The sequence below is a fragment of the Gasterosteus aculeatus genome, chromosome 1, assembly GCF_964276395.1.
Source record: "Gasterosteus aculeatus chromosome 1, fGasAcu3.hap1.1, whole genome shotgun sequence".
Classification (NCBI taxonomy): domain Eukaryota; kingdom Metazoa; phylum Chordata; class Actinopteri; order Perciformes; family Gasterosteidae; genus Gasterosteus; species Gasterosteus aculeatus.
This window is the reverse complement of record NC_135688.1, coordinates 5,526,085-5,546,346: the sequence shown is the minus strand read 5'-3', so window position 1 is coordinate 5,546,346 and position 20,262 is coordinate 5,526,085. Positions and strand designations below refer to the sequence as shown.

The window sequence follows — 20,262 nt, the reverse complement described above, 5'->3', positions numbered from 1 at the left end:
TCGTCTCCTGCTGCCTTTTAACATTCCTCCGAACAGACCGTTAAATGTTATTACCCGCCCTCTTTTTCTGTACATGCCTGTCTCTTTTTATGGTGATTTGTGCCGCGAGTGCAGAAACGGATATGTGAGATCTTACGGATACGGCCTAAGTTGTGATCTATGATTACAGAGATAAGAACATAACAAGAGCAGGCGACCGTCTTCAAAACATTTATGTTCCGTCTTCTTCTCTTCTCTGCCCCGGCACAGAACAGTACAGAACGTCCTTTCGTTTGATCCGTACGAGTCATCTCTAACAGGATAACACCTGTGTTTAGAGTGATTTGTAGCTGTGGATCACCTGTTTTAAACAGTTATTTCAGTTATTTTGCTATTTTTAAGCTTTTATGAAATATGGCGGTTCACCTCAAACTCGTAGCCATTTGAAATATTATGGACCAGATGTTCAGGACAAATAAAAGTATGATTCATGGTCATAAATTCTGTGATTTCACAATTACATGTTAAGGCCATTCGGCGATCACTACTTGAATTTAAATCTATGGTGGCAAGAATCCTGCGATGGGGATTTGGGCTTGCACCAAATTTGAAGGATTGTTAGACGACAACCCCAATTATAAACACCACTTATTATTAGTCTATGATTTAAACCCTTAAGCATCTTTAACACACTCTTTTTTTTTTACAACTTTCATATTGAAATCCAAACGGTCGCTGTGGTAAAACATATAACTTAAAATACATGTTGTTGTCAGGCATCTGATACAGAAGCCATTGTTTTAAATCTTGACAAACTTTCCGTTTTAGAGCAAGAGTCTTTGTTCAGTGAACCATTTAAAGATGTTTCATAAGGTTTTGTTGGGTTGCGTCCTTTAAAAATGCCTTCTTTTTTTTTTACAATTGTGCGTCAGCACGGACTTTCTTTCTGCGTTACTGAAGGAATAAAGACAACAAATGGAAAACATCTTATTTACTGAACACAGATGTTGTGTCATGATGGGGAATCGTGAGCTCCCCCACGAACAGCTGGAAGGAAGACTCAGGTTTCATGCTACTTGAGTTCAGTTTTCTTGGTGGTAATATACAATAATTATTATAGTCACAGAGTCATGGGTTCGAGACCTGGGAATGTGGCAACGTTGATATGTAATTAGAGATAAGTAGGTTTATTTATTAGGTACAATACATGCAGCTAAAACTAATGCAACTAATGGTGTCTCTTTCACTAAATCCTATGTCATTTGTTTTATTTAGTTTACCCTCACAAAGTAAAAACCTCTATCAGTGTAACTCAAAAAGACTGGGATTTTGGGGTTTCATTTTGGGATAATGTTTTGTGTGTTGGGCATTCTATGAACACACTGGGGTGAACTTGTGCCTTTCACTGAGAACACAGGTAGACAAATCTTTCTCCGCTGTTTGAGATGGTGGTCACCATATTTATTTTTGGCAACAAGTTTTACTGAAATAAACTCTCTCTCTCTCTCTGGCAGGTAACCACATGCTGCTAAGAGTGTTGCCCTCGGTCTACCCCAGACAACCAGACACCATCCACTGTCAGCTGGGCAACCTCACCGCGATGATGTCACAGCTGGAGTCCCCCGAGCAGCAACACCTAATCCGACTTATCCAAATCGTTGCCGAGCAACATCCACTGGTGAGCGCCGTTTGTTGTGTAATTTGATTTGGAAATAAAGCACAACGCACTTTTGAAGTATTCGCTGTACATTCAAAAATAGTTTTTGTTGTGTCATGGGCCGAAGGGAACCCCTCTTATTCCACTCTCACTTTACCAGCTGTTGGATTTTGTTTCATCATTTTTTTTACAACAACTTTGTTGTCAACCACTTTGTTGTCATCCACTTTGTTGTCATCAGCCGTGTACTTAGTTTTTCGTACCAGTACTATTCCAGTACTACTGGTACTGTAGTATTACTAAATAATAATGAGGTTGTTAAAATACATTAGACTTTTATTACAAGTAGGTACATATGTGGCTTTTGTGTAACATTACTGCCCCTGAGACAAACTTAATCAGAAATCTTTCTATTCAACTTTGCAATATCCTGTAATGAGGTCATGCCGAAATATAGAAAAAATCCACTGGAGCTTTAATTGAAGTGCTGAAAAAGAGCGGTGCATGTGGAGTTTATATATACAGAGTATCTGTATTTGAACCCCCTTAATCCTGTATATTTTGAAGCAGAGCTGCTGGGGGTCGGCACAGAGGGAAAGTACCACATGCCAGCAAACACACGGTGGTGAAACGTGGATAATATCACTCCTCAAGAAACTAAACCAGCCATCTGGAGTTATTCTATTCTCCTCCCAGCACACAGAAAAACAAATCACTTTGTTTGTGACTGTGTGCATTCATCTCAAAAGTTACCACATCTCCTGCAGCCTAGTATTCATTAACTAGAAGCGATGCAGTGTTGAAACTACGCACTACGATCAGAATATGGAACTTTTAAATGGCGTAACTTTGTTTTTATGGAGTCGAGCATCTTCTCCCTGCACATGATATTAATATAATCATCCAGAACGAGGGACTCGTGAAGTTGCAGCAGGAGGGCCGTGGTGGGCGTCGTTAGTCTGATCCAGTCCGCTCTGGTGCGTTCCAGTGTGACCAGACCAGATAACGTGTACAGAAACTGGTCACGAGCTCACTTTGTACCGACAGTTCTTCAGTCAAGCTTTGTTCTTTATTAGTCACCGGTGTGTTAATCCCGCTCCACGGTTGCTGCTCTCACCTCAAGCCTTCATCATTGGAACATTGGACGTTTTCCATCGAGCGATGGTACCAAAACAGTGACGGGGTCGCGGCTACAATGCAAACGCAAAAGCAATGAAACATTTTCCACCTCAAACTTTGTGTCTCCCTCCCCCGAACAGATGTTGAGCCCCCAAGTGCCCGCACTAGTCGGGTACCTAGGAGACCAATCCCTCACCGAGGCCCTACTCGGTTCGCTGGTGGACGTGTCACAGGCCAGCCCTTCTTCGCTGGTCAGCTTTCTGCCAACGCTGAGGATTGTGGGACAACAATGCCCCGCTCTCTTGGGTAAAGTGGCCAAAATCCATGGTGCCGTGGGTATCATCAGTGAGGTACTAGAAACACTGACACATTCACCCAAGTTCATGCTTGCATGCGTAGCAGTGATTTGCAGTTGATACTGAAGGTAGATGCATATGAGGGACTCTTTGTACGGAGTAAACAACCACGTTACAACGTGTTGATCAGTGAGCTTTAGAGGTGCTGAGAGAAGTATATTCTTTCTGTCTTTCTGCTAAGCTATAAGCTTACCCATGGCTTTTTTGATCTTCAACTACATATTTACATTGCAGTAGTATTGATCTTCTCATCTAATCTTTGCAAGAAAGAGGATAAATGTATTTCCCAAAATATAGAGCTGTTTTTTATTGAAATGATTGATGAAATGACTAATGAAATGTCAGCAGCAAATATATTCTGTATGGTCAGTTTGTGTTAAACATGAATAGGCTGCAAAAATTCTGTCAATCCCTTTTAAAATGGCTTAGGAATAATCCTATGAATACACCCCGCTTGTGTTTCAAAGTGGGGGTTCACACACAAAACGGGCAGCAGTGATTTCTCCAACGAGTGGCGAGGAACTGGCTGCACTTTCACATGACCGGCTCTCTGTTGTCCTGCCAAGTGTAAAGCACACACTCACCCGCCGGGCAGACCGGGCACATCCGGAGATCTTAACTGCAGTCTGACACCACACACATCCGTGTTGCGGAGCTTCTCCTCTAAACAAGCACACGCCGGCTCTTCAGAGGGTTCTGTCTCCCCACGGTTGAAAAGAAACAGAAGAAACACAACAAAGAGCCGCCCTGTAAGCCTAATGGTACAAGAACAAATGGTACAACCAAATTTAAGGCAATATTAACCGCAAGAAAATGTTTAAAAAACGGCCTCTGCAGAAACACTTGAGCTGCTGATTACAGGTTAATTATCTTAGCAGTCATTAGTCAGTTAGAAGTGTGGTCTCCTTAGCTGCTTGGCTCCGGACCCCACCTTCATTTTGAGCCAGGGGAATGGCTCTATGGATGATGTCTCCACAGCTATTGGACAGATTGCCATGAAATTGGGCTCAGACATTCATGGTCCCCAGACAATATGTCCTACTAATTTTGGGTGATCCTCTGACTTTTCATCTGCTGCCCCCATGTGGTGGACATTTGTGGCTCCAAGGTAAATGAATGGATGGCTATGGTGACATTGTGTAGCGGTAGACTCTCCATCTCATGGTAGAAATCCGGGTTTCTTCCTATCTGAAGGTTGTTCAGAGTAGCCAAGAGGGTTTTATTGGCCAGGCTTTAAACATGTGGCTGTTTATTGACAGTTGTGCCAGAAAGAGACAACTTGATTTGAAAATGTCTCTAGATTTGTTTTGAAAAATGATCAGAGTTTTTGAAAATACTGATTTCAACCTCTTGGCAAAGACGTTCTCCTCCAGGGCAGAGAGTAAACACCCGATGTGAAGATAGTTTGGAAGATGCCAACCTCAGCTGGGTGATGCCAATAATATGTTGGCAGGAGGGAGTACTGTTCTCACATAGGGTCAGTATACAGTGATCGTGTTCATCATCGCCTTGCAGATGTATCAAGTACTACACGTCCATGCAACACATCGGTAGCATGAAGGCCGACATTACAGCGAGTCAATAATGTGTGTGTGCAGAGCGATGAAGGTGACAGTAGGGCAGCTTGAGCGCCCCCCCCCCCCCTCTCTCTCTTCTTCTCTGGGTCCATTTAAGGAAGTTCAACAACCCTCCTGACAAACAAACACACACACACACACACACACACACACACACACACACACACACACACACACACACACACGCACATTATGGAGCTAGAAACCATAATACAGTTTTGTATTGTTTCAGGGAAATCTTTCCTCCTCAGTATTCTTGTCAAAACAACCTGCCAACCCAAGACAGACACAAATACACACACACACACACACACACACACACACACACACACACACACACACACACACACACACAAGACCTCAGTGTCTTTCCTCACATTGGAACCATTTGGAAAATAACCGTCGATTTTCTGGGAAAAGATTCTCACTGGGGTCCATTTGTACGTGATTGTATCACGATTGCCCAACACTCTCTCTCGCTTCCTTTTACCTCCTGAAGAGAGTTAGATTTAAATTATATTTTAGGGTCGTTGTGTCTGTTTTTTCTTTGCATCCTGCTGCTTCTTTTTATTATGACCTTTGTTATTATGTTGTACCTTAATACGCATAGTATTGTCTGTACCAGTCAAAAGTTTGGACACACCTTCCAATTCAATTAAATGAGAACGTTAAGATTATAAGGCTGCCCTGTTAAAAAGTTCTCAACATTTTGTACATCGTTACACCTCCAATGAGTCTCGACGAAAGACACTTCTTAATGACTACAACGACTATATCACCTTTATGAAAATGACCATTTGAGAAGGTGAAGAGAAACTCTTCACTAAAAGCTCTTATACATATAAAACCGCACAAGGGGTTGCGAGCCAAAGAGGTTGGGCGCTGCTTTCATGGAGCCGTAACATAACCTAAGTCCATGGGATTTAAGTGTTCAGCTCAATAATAACTCCTGGAAAAACATTTGGTGCACAAACAAAAGTGTGTAACTCACAAAAAGTAACTTAATCGCAATGGCTTTGTATTTTTCTACTGTGACTGTGTTCAGATAGAAATGTTTTGAAAGGATAAATTCCCCCCGCACTGATACAATTGTGGCAAGTGATTAATGTGCCGTGGGAAACAAAGGACACAGTCATGCACACGGGAGTATCTCCATGGGGCTTGTTAGCGTGCCAGCTCCAGAGAAAGCAGAGACCAGTGTGCTACTGACAATAAGGGGAAGAAACTAAGCATCCGTGCAAACAAGGGAGCAGCACAGATTTAGACGCATCGCTGGAAAGATGCAGTTTTCTCTTGTTTTTTTTCTACTGTGAATCGTTTATTTTTAAAATGAAGTTTTCAGACAGATGCTTTAGCATATATTCTACCCCATTAGGAAATGGGGCTCCAATGAAACCGATTGGAGCCAAGTTCTGTCTTCGTCAGAGGACGTGTTTATGTGTGTGTGTCTGTTTGTGTAGTAGAACACACGCGAGGCAGAAAGAGCTGATTTATTTCTCTGTCCTTTCACAATTTTTTGGTGTACATTAACAGTTATGATTAAATGTAACATATCTGGGATTTTGTAACTTCCTAATGCACATTGCAGGAGTTTTATGCATTATGCTCATATGTCATCTGTCCAAAGATATTATAGTGAGTCCTCAAAAAGTAAAACATCCCAACAACAGTGAAAGTTTGAAAGTGTGTGGAGAAATACCTCACGTGCTAGTAACGTTCTTGCATCTGCAGTTGGCACCCGCGGCTCACAAACCCCTGGATACCTACTTAAGTATGTTGTTACAGTACGAAGTCGAGTTCTCTAATGGCGGTCTTGACATCCCGTTTAAATATAGCAGCCCACAGAAGGGCCTTGTGAAACATGCCCCCTCTGTGTTGTAACGGCATTCTTCTCTTTGTCACGGGGGTTTTCTTTAGCTCGTTAGGCACAGGTTGGCTCCGTCGCTCTTTCTCTCCCTCCATTAATCAATCACGGTGTCTCTAATAGGAGGACAGAGAGGTCTCTTTTTACCGTTAAAGCTATGTACGCTTTTTACAAGCTTAGGGAGTAGAGTTTTTTTTTTAGTAGAACCCAGTCCTTTTCCTTCCTCGTGTTTTGTTGCCCTTGGTTGTGCTCTTAAACACGGTGCCTTTGCCAAACCACATCCGCTGTGCTGATCTGTTATCGCCGTGATTCCCGTTGACTAGTTTACACCTCGCGACGTGTGTTTTTCTGTTAAATAACCGGTGGGCAGTTTAAAAACCGATTAACTGAAAGTTGATTTTGTTTTACCAGGTCTATATTGATAGTGGTATTGCATAGCATGCGACATTGTACATAAAGAGAGGTGAGCAGGTGAAACATTGTTGCCATTCCAATCATTTTTCTGTTTTCAAAAAGTTACCCCGACTGTTTTTTTACTTGTTAGCAAACAATTTTCTCTTTCTTTGTATATTTCTCTGTTTGGTTTTATAATGGGACCATATTTTGTGACGGTATATTTCCTTTCCCTCTGTGTCCCAGACTCATGCTCTCAGCGTGTTGGTCTACCTGGTGTCCTGCCTGGGCAGCATGGAGCACAGCTTCCACCACACGCTGCTGCTGGAGATCAGAGCTCTTACCGACCGCTACCCGTCTCTGCTGGGAGGCTGCGGCAAAGACATCTACCGGATGAGCAACTCGTTCACCGCTATCGCCCGACTGCTGGGGCAGCGGCTGGAGGAGAGCACGGCCACGCACCGCAGGTCAGGGGACACGCGGTTGAGCTGGTGGGCTTTTCTTGTTCCCTGTGGAGACACACGAGTGGTGTTCATATTCTCATCCAACTGATGGGAGGAAAGTGAACCCGTCACTTAAAGGAACCGGTAACCCGTCGGCGTCATTATCTCACCGGTGTTTCTGGGGCTTTGAAAGGTGTTGATGAATGACAAAGAATAATGTACTTTGGTTATAAACTACATTGAGGAGCAAATTTGGTTTGGACATCTACATCTGCGTGAAGCGTTTGAGAGAAATCAGAAACATGTTTGGAACTTGCACAGTCAGGAGAATACAAATAAAGAGGCAAAGCATTCAATGTGTTTGTATCGCTAAAAGAGAAAATTAAAGGGGTTTTCTTATACCACAATCTTACTTTTGATTCTTCATGTTTAAGTCTTTATTCCTTCTTTCATATGGTTTGTATATTCACAATAAAAGTGATGCACGCACAACATGTGAGACACGCATTTCTCTCCGTAACAAGAACAGCATGTGCGGGATTAGGAGCTTCCAAAGGCCTTGTTTGGGGTCCTCTGGAAGACAGACTGAGAGGGGCAGGATGGTTTATCAGTGAGCGCACCGGGGGAGTGGGGGGGGGGGGGCACACGACAACGAGGGAGAAAGGGGGGGGACACAGAAATGGAGCCTGTCATGGTGAGAAAGCAAGAACTACAGAAAGGGAGGAGGGAGAGGGAGGAGGAGGGAGACGGAGGCTATTAAAATCCATCCCAACGCGTCTGTCCAGCTTCCTCTCACAGGCCCAACACATTGTCCCTGTCTGCGTGTGTGTGTGTGTGTGTGTCTGTGTGTGTGTGTGTGTGTTCTGCAGGGGGAATGAGGCGTGCCCGCCGTCTCCTGGTGCGTCTCTTCCGGGGGGAGGTTTGGGGTCAGAGCAGCGGCTGCAGGTGAAGATCCAGGCCTTTGAGGAGAAAATGGGCGAGGAGAGGAGAGGAGAGGACGAGCTGGAGGAGGACTCTCCTGCCCCCCAACGACGCTACAGCCTGAGCCAAGCCGTCCGGGAGGAGAGACGAGAAATGAGATTCAACAGGTTGCTTTTTGGATTGTAACAGTTTATTAAAAAAGGTGGATTTTTCGGATTTTAGGAAGAAGTGCCTTGAATCAAATAGATACGACTCGATTTTGTTCATTGAAGCAAAGATACACAGACATCCTCCTGCATGTTGCCAAAAGCGGGAAGCGCAAATAACTGAATTATTTAGATTCAAAGATGCGGCACCACTTTGACTTTGTTTTCCTTCTCTGGAGGTCAAAGAGCCTGGCCCTCCACGCCGGGCGCTCGCGCTCCGTCAACTCGGACGCGGGGGAAGACGGCGAGGGCTCGGAGCCGAGCCCCGACGGCAACGTCTCCAACGCGTCGGCCCTTTCGCAGCACGAGGAGGCGCCGCCCGCAGAGAGGAAGCCGCAGGGTGACGGCTCCATGCCCGTCACAGCGGCCAAAGAGGCGGAGGAAGGTCAAAGCCGAGAGGAGGAGGAGGAGGAGGAGGAGGAGGAGGATCACGAAGACACTGACAGACTCTTCATTTATTTAAGAGACAATATAGAGACGGTCAGAGCGTTCTGCCGAGACACGGCGCAGCAGATCCCCGTGCCAGAGCAGTGTGCAATAGAAGGTAACGTGAGTCACAGTAGCTGCAGAAGAAAAGTGCAGGAAAGTGGGAGGGTTTGTGTTACCTGCTGATCCCGAATGAGATTACATTCAGACAAGGGTGACCGGGGATGATTAATGATAATCTCCCCCACACACACACACACACACACACACACACACTATCGTTCTTCATCTTACACACGCTGAACCCCGGTCGGACGGTGATTTATTTATGTAGTGGGACTATTGTTTTAATTTAGCATCTGCTTATCCGCCTCATGATTTTACTGGATTTACCATCCAGAGGGCCGATGAGCTTCTTTCCTGACTTCGTCATTATAAACAGACCGAACAGAACCCTTATATTGTATATGTACTTTTGTGCGGCTTACTCATAAGAGAATAACCTATTTTTCTATTTTCTTCTATTTTTTTAATCTCCTGTCTGTAAAAAAAACAACCTTAGTTTTTAATTAATTGTCTTTGTTTACCATTGACCTCATCCACAGTTTTACATTATATTCAAACCACTTATTGATAATAAGATTAATACTATCCTTCATCTGCAGACTCCAGTAAACTTGCACTTGCTGCTATACTGGAGGGAAATAATGTACTCTTTTATTTAAAACCAAACTCTATTGGGGGAATGTCCCTGAGCTAATTTGTTAATGGAACTAATAATCAAGGTAAATATCAGGAGAATTGTTTTTGTTTGCACGCACACTTTCTACATGTTCAGTAGTTTGATATTTGACAATGCTTCATGATTTCTGCTTATTTTCCAGGTTTTAATGTGATTACCTTCCCTTGATTTAAGACGTCATTGTCATCCTGTAATGTTGGACAGAAAACCCTTTCTCACTCTTTCCTATAGAGACACAGATTCAGTCTTTTCAACATTAAAGAACAAAGTGCGCACACACCAACTCACACAACACTAAACTCACCACTACGTGAGAGGAGATGATATCTGGATTGACAGGATGGGATGTTATTGCTCCGCCTTTGGTCATAATGTTATTTTAACCAAGAGGCAGCCAGGAGTTACACACACACACACACACACACACACACACACAAGTATGCACGCATACAAAACAGGAATTGATGAAATCTGGGATTTAAGCAATAAAATGTTGTGTACATGCAGAAAGATATACAGGCACTGTGCAATCCGTAAGTGCTCTGCATTTGCTTTTCTCTGCAGTGAGAATTGAGAATCGACCCCTGATGTCACAGGTGGTCTCAGCTGGATGAGCACATTATGACTCCTCTATCTCGGGGGTGAAGATAATACGGAAGAGTGCAGTGAATTGTCAATCCAAACATCCACACACACACACACACGTTGAGACGACAAATAATACAGCGTCACAGACTACCACATACAAACGACCTCTTACACACACATTTCCTCTAAACGTTTGACTGCACTGTACTTGTGCGATACAGTGAAGCAGGATAAACATACACATTAAAGTTCATGCACAAGGAGCACAAATGATCTACTTTACTGTCTCTTACTTTGGCAATTAAGCTTATCCCCATGTGCCAAATAACAAATTACGGTTTGGCTTTGAATCACACTCACGCTGATGTTTATCTCTTTGATAGAAGACTGCTGACAGCTTGCAGCCGGAAAATAAAAAGCAGGGAGACATGGACTACTTCACTGGGCTGCATGTGCACACTATATTCTATAATTCCTTTCCTTCACGTTCCTTCACCTGAATGTGAACAGACTTATTCGTAAAATGTGTGTTTGTTGCTCTAACCAGAAGAAATCCTCAAATTAAATGAGTCCCTCTCGCATATGTTCAAGGGGCGGCGATGAGCACGCCGAGGAAGATTGCTAAATGACACCGGGTTAGCCCGGAGGTTCCAACTTGAGCCTCTGCCAAATACAAATGTCGCTATTTGTGTGTGTTTGTCTGCCCGTGTTTGTGCGCTAGATTCAAATCGAGGATGTGTGGCCAAGCTGTCGTTCTCCTGTCCTCTCAAGGGCCACTACTGTCTGTACGCCAAGTCCTGCTTCAACCTGACCAGCCGGCAGCCGCAGCTCTGGATACGCATCATGCTGCTGCATCTCCAGGTACAAAGACAATGTGCTCCTGGTTCACAGGTCGGTTCACATCGCACAGCGAACCGTGTAGTGTGCAATGCAACATAAGGTTGCATCAAGATGTGGCCTGATGTAAAATGGCCAACGAGTAACTTGGTGTGTGTGTGTGTTTGTTTTGCTGCTGTTGTCTTTCCTCTCTTGACCAGAGTAAATCCAGCGTCGCTTTGTGCTCCAAGGACGAGTGTGTCCAGAGGCTCGCCAGCCTTTGGGAGAAGACGCAGCTAAAAGGAGCTCACAGCTTCCCAGTGGCTATGACAGAGAACACCACCCCACACAGGAAGGTGTGTGTGTGTGAGAGTGTGTGTCTGTGTGTGAGTGTGTGTGAGTGTTGCTCCCCCCCATCTGCCTTGAGCAGAGGGAATGAAGTCATTAGTAGTGAAACAAAAAAACTAAACTCCAACCGAGGAAAGTGTTCAACACTCACTTTGTTTAAACATTGAATCCCCAAATGGACACTTGTGTATACAAAACCTCTCCTGTGTGTGTGTGAATACACGTGTGCTCATTTCAATGTGTGTTTTTGTGAGTGCTGCTCCTTCATAATGTGACGGGCTAAATGGTTGCTGGGAAATAATTGGACCTACAACGAAAATACAGCTGTGGTTTGTCTGTCTCTACACTGGTACGGTGGCTTCTGTCAGATTGACCAGCTTTGGTCACCACATGGAGCATAAACGTATTCATGCACACACACACACACTTTGCACAGTGAAAGTATTGGAGTTCAGATATGTTACTTAAGTAAAAGTGCAGATAAATGTAGGAGTATTCAAAGTAAAAGATGTCTCTGTGGTTTTCATCCTGTTATATATTTTATCCTCAGATTATGATTACTCGTGCATTATTGTAGAGCTGGCTAAGCAGGATGTTGCTTTGTATTTTGTATATTATATTTGACTGCAACTACTAATGGATCAAACGTTAATTAAGTAATCGAAAAAAAGAAAAAAAAGATTAAATTGTGAGAAATAATGTCTCCCAAATAATGAGATCCCGAAGCGACACCGCCGTGCTCGCTTCGTCCAACCAACAGACAAAATCATTTAGCATAACTTTGATGAAATGATTATTTAATAATGATAATTAGTAGCAAACCCTCACATTATAAAAGGTCACCACAAACTGTTTTTGCATGAAGATGCAGTTCAATGATTACATTTAGTTCTCAAGAAGTAAAAAGTACAATATTTACTTTCCCCTCTAAACTGTGAGCAAAAGAGAGGAATCCCATGAAAAGACACATGTTCATTACTAATATCGCAGATTTGCTTTTAACAGCACTTATGTACATTCCGCCACTGCAGGACAGGACGACTCACGCTGTGTGACGGCCAATGCTTCAAACGTGGTTGTAAACTTTCACTGCATCGCTCTGCACTAAAACCTCTGATTTACGTGCTGAGCCAAAAGCCAAATAAGCTTTGTACGGGGTTTTTTTCTGACTAGTCCCAACTGCATCACTCGTACCTTAAAGGAAAAGTCAGACACTTCAAGATCTACTCTCTTATTTGCCTCCGTTTGCGTTCAATGAGAAGATCAACACCACTTTCATGGGAAAAGTATGAAGATAGCCAGTTACTTAAGGACTGGAAATAGCGTGAACTGCTAGCTTGGCTTTGTCTTAAGTTTTTTTTTCTTAAAAGTGTGTTTTCACTATTGGCAGAACCAAGAAAAAAACCCAGCAGAAAGGGAATATTTAACAGCAAAGCAGGAATAGAAAGGCCACGACCCTTAATCCATATGCTGTGCATTTCCTCTTTGTTATCTCTGCCACTCTATTAGTCCTGCAGCTTCCCTCCTGTCAGCCGCTGAGGAACACGTGCAGTGCACGACAAGGAGAGAGGAGATTTGAGAGGAAGGAAAGACATAAATCACAAACAGAAGGTTGTGATTGTGTGTGTACTGACGTAGACATTTGAAAGGATACTACAGGGCTTCATGAGGCGCCAGAGATTTAAGAGTAAGTTATATGTACAACCTGCGGCAACTTGTGTTCGTAGTTTTATGCCAGAGATTATAAAAAGATGGTGTGAGCAAAGATGAGAGAAGTTCAAGGATAAGCAGAAAAGTATGGAAATGAGCTACTTGAGATGGAGGAGGTTGAGAAAGAACATTAACAACAAAAGGGTAATTGGTCTACAGAACAGGAAAAAGGAGAAGCCGGTCGGGGGGGTCAAGAGATAAAGATTAATCCGAGATTAAACTCGAATGAACCCCACAAAATGACAGCAGTGCATCGTTGTCTTAATCACAAGAGACACAGATCCCGAGAGAGCAGGGTTGAGATTATAGGAAAAAATTAAAGGGCATTATGGGAAGTAATGGGAAAGGTCGAAAAGGGAATTCATTAATATATATAGCCTGGTAATTCTCCACCATCTGTTGTCTGTTAAAGAGGGTAGAAGAATAAAAGGACAACTGTAGATAAGAAACTATAAAGCTAAGATTGTTTAAAAAAAAAAATAAGAAGAAGAATGTGATACGAGGAGTGATTCATAAAGACAATGTGAACATAAAGACTAAAAAAAAAGAGATTGTGATGCGGTAAAAGCAAAAACATCCAGAGGATGTGGCCAAAGAAAAGAGGGAAAAGACCCGACATGAGACGCGGCGGCAGCAAAGTGGAAGCCTGAGAGATGGAGACACAAGTCTCGCTTCACTGGGGTTGATGGAGTAAAGCTAAAGGCCGAGATTAGAAGGAGAGACAAAGAAACGGGAAGACGAGTTGCCCCAATAGGAACCCCGGGATGTGGTTCACATGTGGTAATTCAAATATCCCATCAAATATCAGAACAATGTGCATTCTTTCCCAGACGTGGTTGGACATTTTTAAGAGAGACGTCCACGCGAAGCCTTCGCCTCGTACGTCACCTTCGCCCACTCCCCTTTCCTACACTCCCCCTTCTCATCCACTCGCCTCTCTCCTCACCCGCACTCCCCTCTCTGCCCCTCCCGCCTCCACCTCCCACCGTCCTTCCCTACAAACGAACGATTGACTTCTCGTGGTGTTACGCAGCGGATCCGGGCCACGTGTTCCCTGATTTATCGTTGCTCGCTCCCTGTTGCTCAACTTCTGACTCATTGTTTTCTCGCTTCTGTGTTTCCTTTGTGGCTTTTCAGAGAAAAAATGGCTCCGATTGGCTTTTAAAGGCTCTATTTTTATTGTCTCTTGTTGAAATGAAGATGAAAGCGCTGTAGTTCTTTCACCTGTGTCGCATTATTTCCTTGAATGTGCATCCTGGATTAAAGGAAGTAGTTAAAGTTAAAGAGCTGATGTTGGACTGGAATTCTTAATGTTCTTTCTGTTGTCACGGTGAATAAACTAAACGCAATGTGTGACGGCGGCACGCTTCCCCTCAACGCACCTTGTGTCATTCATGTGGGATTCTGAAACGCAAACAACCTATTTTGAAGTAGGACGGCGTTGAGACAGTCGGGTAAAATCGTTTTTACTTTACTCGACTTTATAACGAGTCTGTCTGTGGGTTTACAGTAATCCTAATGAGGATTCCTCACATTCACAACCCGCGTCTCCTGAAGACCATCCGCTCCTCGAAGTAATGAAATTGCGTAAACCCACAGATATTTCACCTCGGCACCACATGGTCCTGGTTTATTTGTATCTGCAGGCGAAGCCCTTTCCCCTCAATTACGACACAGCGCACGTCTCCAAACGTTTGTTTGTGTTAAAAAAAAAAAACGTCTTTCACGTTTACGTCCTCGCTGCTCGACATCAAGGACGGACTGAAGGGGCCAAGAGGTCGACAACACTCGCGGCTCCTTCGTCACACCCACACGTTTTCCTCATTGTCCGTAAAAATTTCACGAAAGTACCACGTCCGGGGGGGATAAATACTACCCCGTTGAGTTGAGGGAAATTAAGAAGTATGGTATTGTGTGCAGTATATTTAAACTGTGAGTTTATTATAAACAAACATAGACGGAGACAAAGGCGAGCACACTATGAACGAGCACAACTATGTTTCTCTGTCATCCATCATCTCCTCCTCCGATGTCCCCGTTCTGATATAAATACGTATCGCCCCGAGGGTTCAGCTGTCATTGAAGTGTGTTTTCCGTGTAGTCAGAGTGAAGTGTAACGTTTACCATGTGCAGCGGGTCTTCAGAGAGCTTCATTGGTTTCCATTACTTTCTACTCCGAACACACACACACACACACACACACACACACACACACACACACACACACACACACACACACACACACACACATGCACACACACACACACACACGCACCGATGCCCAGTTGCGCAGGCCATGACTGGAATGTCAAGGTTTTAAGGACCTCTCAGAGTTACGGGCCACTTACCATCTGTGTGTATTGCGCTTGTGGTTTGGTCTGTGTCTTCATGCACAGCAGCTCTAACGAAATTGACGATGGTGTTTTTTTTTAATTTAACGAAACATAGCTTCTCAGAGGTCCCAATAAGTCAATTATACTGTAGGCTATATGGTCGCTGTGCAGAAGTAATATGTATAGTATACGATGGGATAAATCACCACCTGGATCTTTTCCCAGTTAGCTGAGCCAGCCAGCAAAACACCAGCAAACGCTAAATTGTCTTCTTTGAAAAATGTTTATTGTAATATTAATAACGATATAGGCAATTCGAATATAGTTACAGGATATTTATTAGTTATTCTGTTTTCTTTCCATTTGTCTTCAGGACCTGAACAGTCTCCAGATCCAGCTGGGGGAGGTACGTTTTTTTGACCTGTTTGGCTACAGTGAGGAAGAGGAGGGTTGGCTTTGCTTCATGTGCAACAATCCTGAGAAGGCCACAGGTATGCTCACACACACACACACACACACACACACACACACACACACACACACACACACACACACGTTGTCTTCTCGTATTCAATGAGGGAGCCGTTACTCTCACTCGAGAGTATTTTTTGTTCCGTGTAAATTTAATTTAAATGAATGATGGTGAAAACGCTGATGGATGAAATAAGCTCAAATGATTATTCTCTCATATATTACCGTAAAATTCCTCATTTAAAATTCCCCTCTGGTTTCCCCTAAATTGCGCCTGCCCCTTGTTTTCTTCTTGAAACAGAGCAATAAACCACCTCAGTGGGGTTTGAACTTTTCTCCCATTTAAATCACGGCACAAGCTTTCCCGGACACGCGGTTGGGGGCTGATTCTGAATCCATCGCAGCGCTGAGCTCTATGGGATGTTTCCACTCAAAACGCCATCAGGGGGGACAACCTTTTCCCAGAAAAGTGGAGAGAAATGGAGCAAAGAGCAGCTCTTGTTTAATAGCTGCCCATCCAATTTGAAAAAGCACTGTAATCAGTCGTCCTGATTTACTGCTGATTAGTTTACTTTGGACGAGCGACCCCCTTCGGCGGGAACTCTGTCCGGATGAAGTCAGATTTTGGAATAGCGACCGAATCCTGAAACCACATTTAGATGACTGTGTTTGTGTTTTCTGTCTTGAGTATTGAGTATATATTGAGCACAAACCAAAAACACCCTTTTCTACATCTGGCTTAATACTACAATTCTACAAAAAACTGGCTCCTCGCTGTTCAGACTTCCTTCCTTCGCTTTTGCTTTTCGTCCGTGCAATTTCGTACGTCTCGCAATTATGTCAATTCACCCATTGAGTCCTTCTACTTACTGTATCTCCTATGTTCCCTTTGCTACTGTTGCAACACTCCGCTGTGGGACTAATAGGAGGTAATATCACGTTATTCTAACTGTTGGCCGTCTCTCCCCTGGCGCCCGTCTCTGAAAAACAAGAGACACGAGAGACTGAATTCACAGTCTATAAATCGATGAGCGACCGATTAGCCTTCAAAGGACATGTGGACATGAGTTTGGTGAACAGGCTTCAAATCTTCTTGTGTCTCTCTGTCTTTCATAGAAAGCAGTTATTAGTTTTATAGGAAGGGGAAGAAGAGTGCAAGTTGTGGCCCGTGCTGCCTGCACCGCGTGGTGGAGAAGCAACGCGAGGCCCGAGGGCGGCTGTCAATCATCCCGCCGCGTTACCGTGGCTCAGGAACTAAATGTAATATCGTGAACATCGCCCCAAAGAGAGCAGAGTCGCCGTGACATCTATGTTGTATCTGTAATGAGATCCGGGCCCAGACAACCCTGCAGAGATCAAATCACTCTCATTAAACCTGTGAAAAACCGCACGTATTTTATTAGCGTCAGAGGTTGTAGTCAACGCAGTCAGCAATGCTGAGTCTGATGTTTTTTGTTTAAACGGGAAATGAACACATTCCAAGAAAGACGTGCAACAAGCAGCCGGCATTCAGCCGCACACATGAGAACGTGTGATATGAGTTAAAGAAATGAGGACTTGGAAGCGCTGGATGCTACTTGGCAGTCAGTGAGATGAATTGGAGTCCTGACATGTGCAGTACTTGTGGAGGTTGTGGCCATAAATCTCGTCCCCTGTATTCAATAAGCGATTCCTGTGGGACCTCCAGCACCTGAGGCCTGAGATTTGTGTGTCAGTCACATGAACCCTGAACAAACATTATCTTCAGCAGGTCATTAGTCAGTGTTCATTGTTGTCGAAAGTTGGCTACAAAACTTTGAGTGAATGACGCTGCTTTATGCAAGAAAATGTTTACAGAACATTCGGTACAAAATAAATGGTTGATGCTGTGTGCCACTGATATTTGGGATTAGTGATCACACCACATGTCTGTTTCATTCCATCGTATATTGGATGCAAACACACATTTAAATAGCTCATATACAAGAATCTCAATTCAAAATGAAAAAATAACAATAATAGTCGAAGCCAGAAAACTCAAATTTACACTTGAGACGTGTGTTTACTGATCCAACTGGAAGCCGTCCAGCTGCATCCAGAACTACATCATTTCACTAAAGAAAACGTAACGACTGTACTTCAGATCCTGTGGATTTGGAATTGGATCTTTACCACTTTTAGGTGACCCATTTTTGCAATTTCAGCACAAATGGAGCACACAATCCTTATGGTAAACTCATATTTACCACATATGCATGCGGTTCACATGAGGTCACACACAAGCAAAGTGGACTCCAGAAAGGCGACGGGTTGTTAATGCATCTCTGTGATGCTTTAAGATACAGTGTTGAGTTGGAGTGAGTGGTAACCAGCACAGGTGTGTGTGTGTGTGTGTGTGTGTGTGTGTGTGTGTGTGTGTGTGTGTGTGTGTGTGTGTGTGTGTGTGTGTGTGTGTGTGTGTGTGTGTGTGTGTGTGTGTGTGCGTGTGGTTGTGTCTTATACCTGAACTTGCCACCGAGATAACTGGTTTGTGTGAAACCGCTCGAAACATTGCAAAAACAAGATAGAAAACCACAAGAAATACTTTCCATCATTTCACCATCGATCAGCAAAGACACGCTGGACAGAAGTTCCCACCTCCGGGAACCATGTTGCAAATTCAGGAGATTCCGTGGTTGAGGGGACGTTCATCACTGCGCGCCAGAGATGGTGTGTGAGTTCTGGGAATGGGGCAGTGCTCAAATTATTTTGGACAGCATTTCTCAAGGGGGCTGTTACATATTCTGTTAATATCCTCTGGCGGGGCTGTGGCCCTAAGTTAACATGTCAGCTAACACCTTGTTGTTGGAGAAAAGTGGCCATTGGCCTGTGAACCGTCTCTTCCCTCATTCCACTCTACATTGGGCAAAACTAATTTTGGACTTAGAGGGTGACCTCCGTTTACTTTTAATATATATTATTTTGAATGCGACTGAATTTTGAAGTCTTCTTTTATGACTTGGAATTCATGGGGGGTGTGATATTGATGCCTCAAAAAGGAAAAACGTGACATTGACCCTGTTGGGGGATGGTAACTTCTTTGCAGCCACATGTTTTCCTGATGTTGATGTGAGTCAGAGGACTTAGTTTCCTTGCAGGACACGTCGCACTGTTCTTCTCACACTTCATCCCGATGTTGTCGTACTTTAGCCCAAAACTGCAAACACCCAACTACACGCATTTATCCTCAAATGCACTCATACATTATAAAAGCCATACAAATTGACACACACAAACAGGTTTGCGTGTGAGGGCGCGGTTGTGCTTTTTTCGGAGGCACAGCTGTTTCTGCTAATGATTTGGGTCGGACACTCGACTCTTTGTCCTTTGTCGCAGTTTGGAAAACCATGTCTCCCACAGAGCTCTAAATGGAACAACAGCAGAACCTTTTTAAAAGAGGTTGCTGCGCATCATCTGACCACATGTGGACGGCTGCAGCAGAAGAATGGTGTGTGCGTGTTTCAGACGACGTGTTGTCAATTACAGAACTTGCCATAGACATCATGGGATCACATTCCACAACGTCCAGGGATCACATTCCACAACGTCCCGAGATCACATTCCACAGCATCCAGGGATCACATTCCACAACGTCCAGGGATCACATTCCACAACATCCCGAGATCACATTCCACAACGTCCAGGGATCACATTCCACAACGTCCAGGGATCACATTCCACAACGTCCAGGGATCACATTCCACAACATCCCGAGATCACATTCCACAACGTCATCGGATCACATTCCAAAACGTCCAGGGATCACATTCCACAACATCCCGAGATCACATTCCACAACGTCCCGAGATCACATTCCACAACGTCATCGGATCACATTCCACAACGTCCAGGGATCACATTCCACAACATCCAGGGATCACATTCCACAACATCCAGGGATCACATTCCACAACGTCATCGGATCACATTCCACAGCATCCAGGGATCACATTCCACAACATCCAGGGGTCACATTCCACAACATCCAGGGATCACATTCCACAATGTCCAGAGATCACATTCCACAACGTCATCGGATCACATTCCACAACGTCCAGGGATCACATTCCACAACGTCCAGAGATCACATTCCACAACGTCATCGGATCACATTCCACAACGTCCAGGGATCACATTCCACAACGTCCAGAGATCACATTCCACAACGTCCAGGGATCACATTCCACAACGTCCAGGGATCACATTCCACAACGTCATCGGATCACATTCCACAACGTCCAGGGATCACATTCCACAACGTCCAGGGATCACATTCCACAACGTCATCGGATCAC

At 44.0% G+C, this 20,262-nt stretch overlaps 1 protein-coding gene across 2 annotated transcripts in view; it reads left to right on the top strand.

Annotated features, from left to right (window-relative positions):
• Positions 1-20,262, top strand: part of veph1 (ventricular zone expressed PH domain-containing 1) — a 49,597-nt gene that overhangs the window by 24,113 nt on the left and 5,222 nt on the right. For both annotated transcript variants that reach the window (XM_040183163.2, XM_040183157.2), the window contains 8 exons: positions 1,494-1,657; positions 2,896-3,105; positions 7,192-7,412; positions 8,258-8,476; positions 8,695-9,059; positions 10,993-11,132; positions 11,309-11,443; positions 15,852-15,969. In XM_040183163.2, coding sequence (XP_040039097.2) covers positions 1,494-1,657; positions 2,896-3,105; positions 7,192-7,412; positions 8,258-8,476; positions 8,695-9,059; positions 10,993-11,132; positions 11,309-11,443; positions 15,852-15,969 — 1,572 coding nt within the window. The remainder of the gene's footprint in view (positions 1-1,493; positions 1,658-2,895; positions 3,106-7,191; positions 7,413-8,257; positions 8,477-8,694; positions 9,060-10,992; positions 11,133-11,308; positions 11,444-15,851; positions 15,970-20,262) is intronic.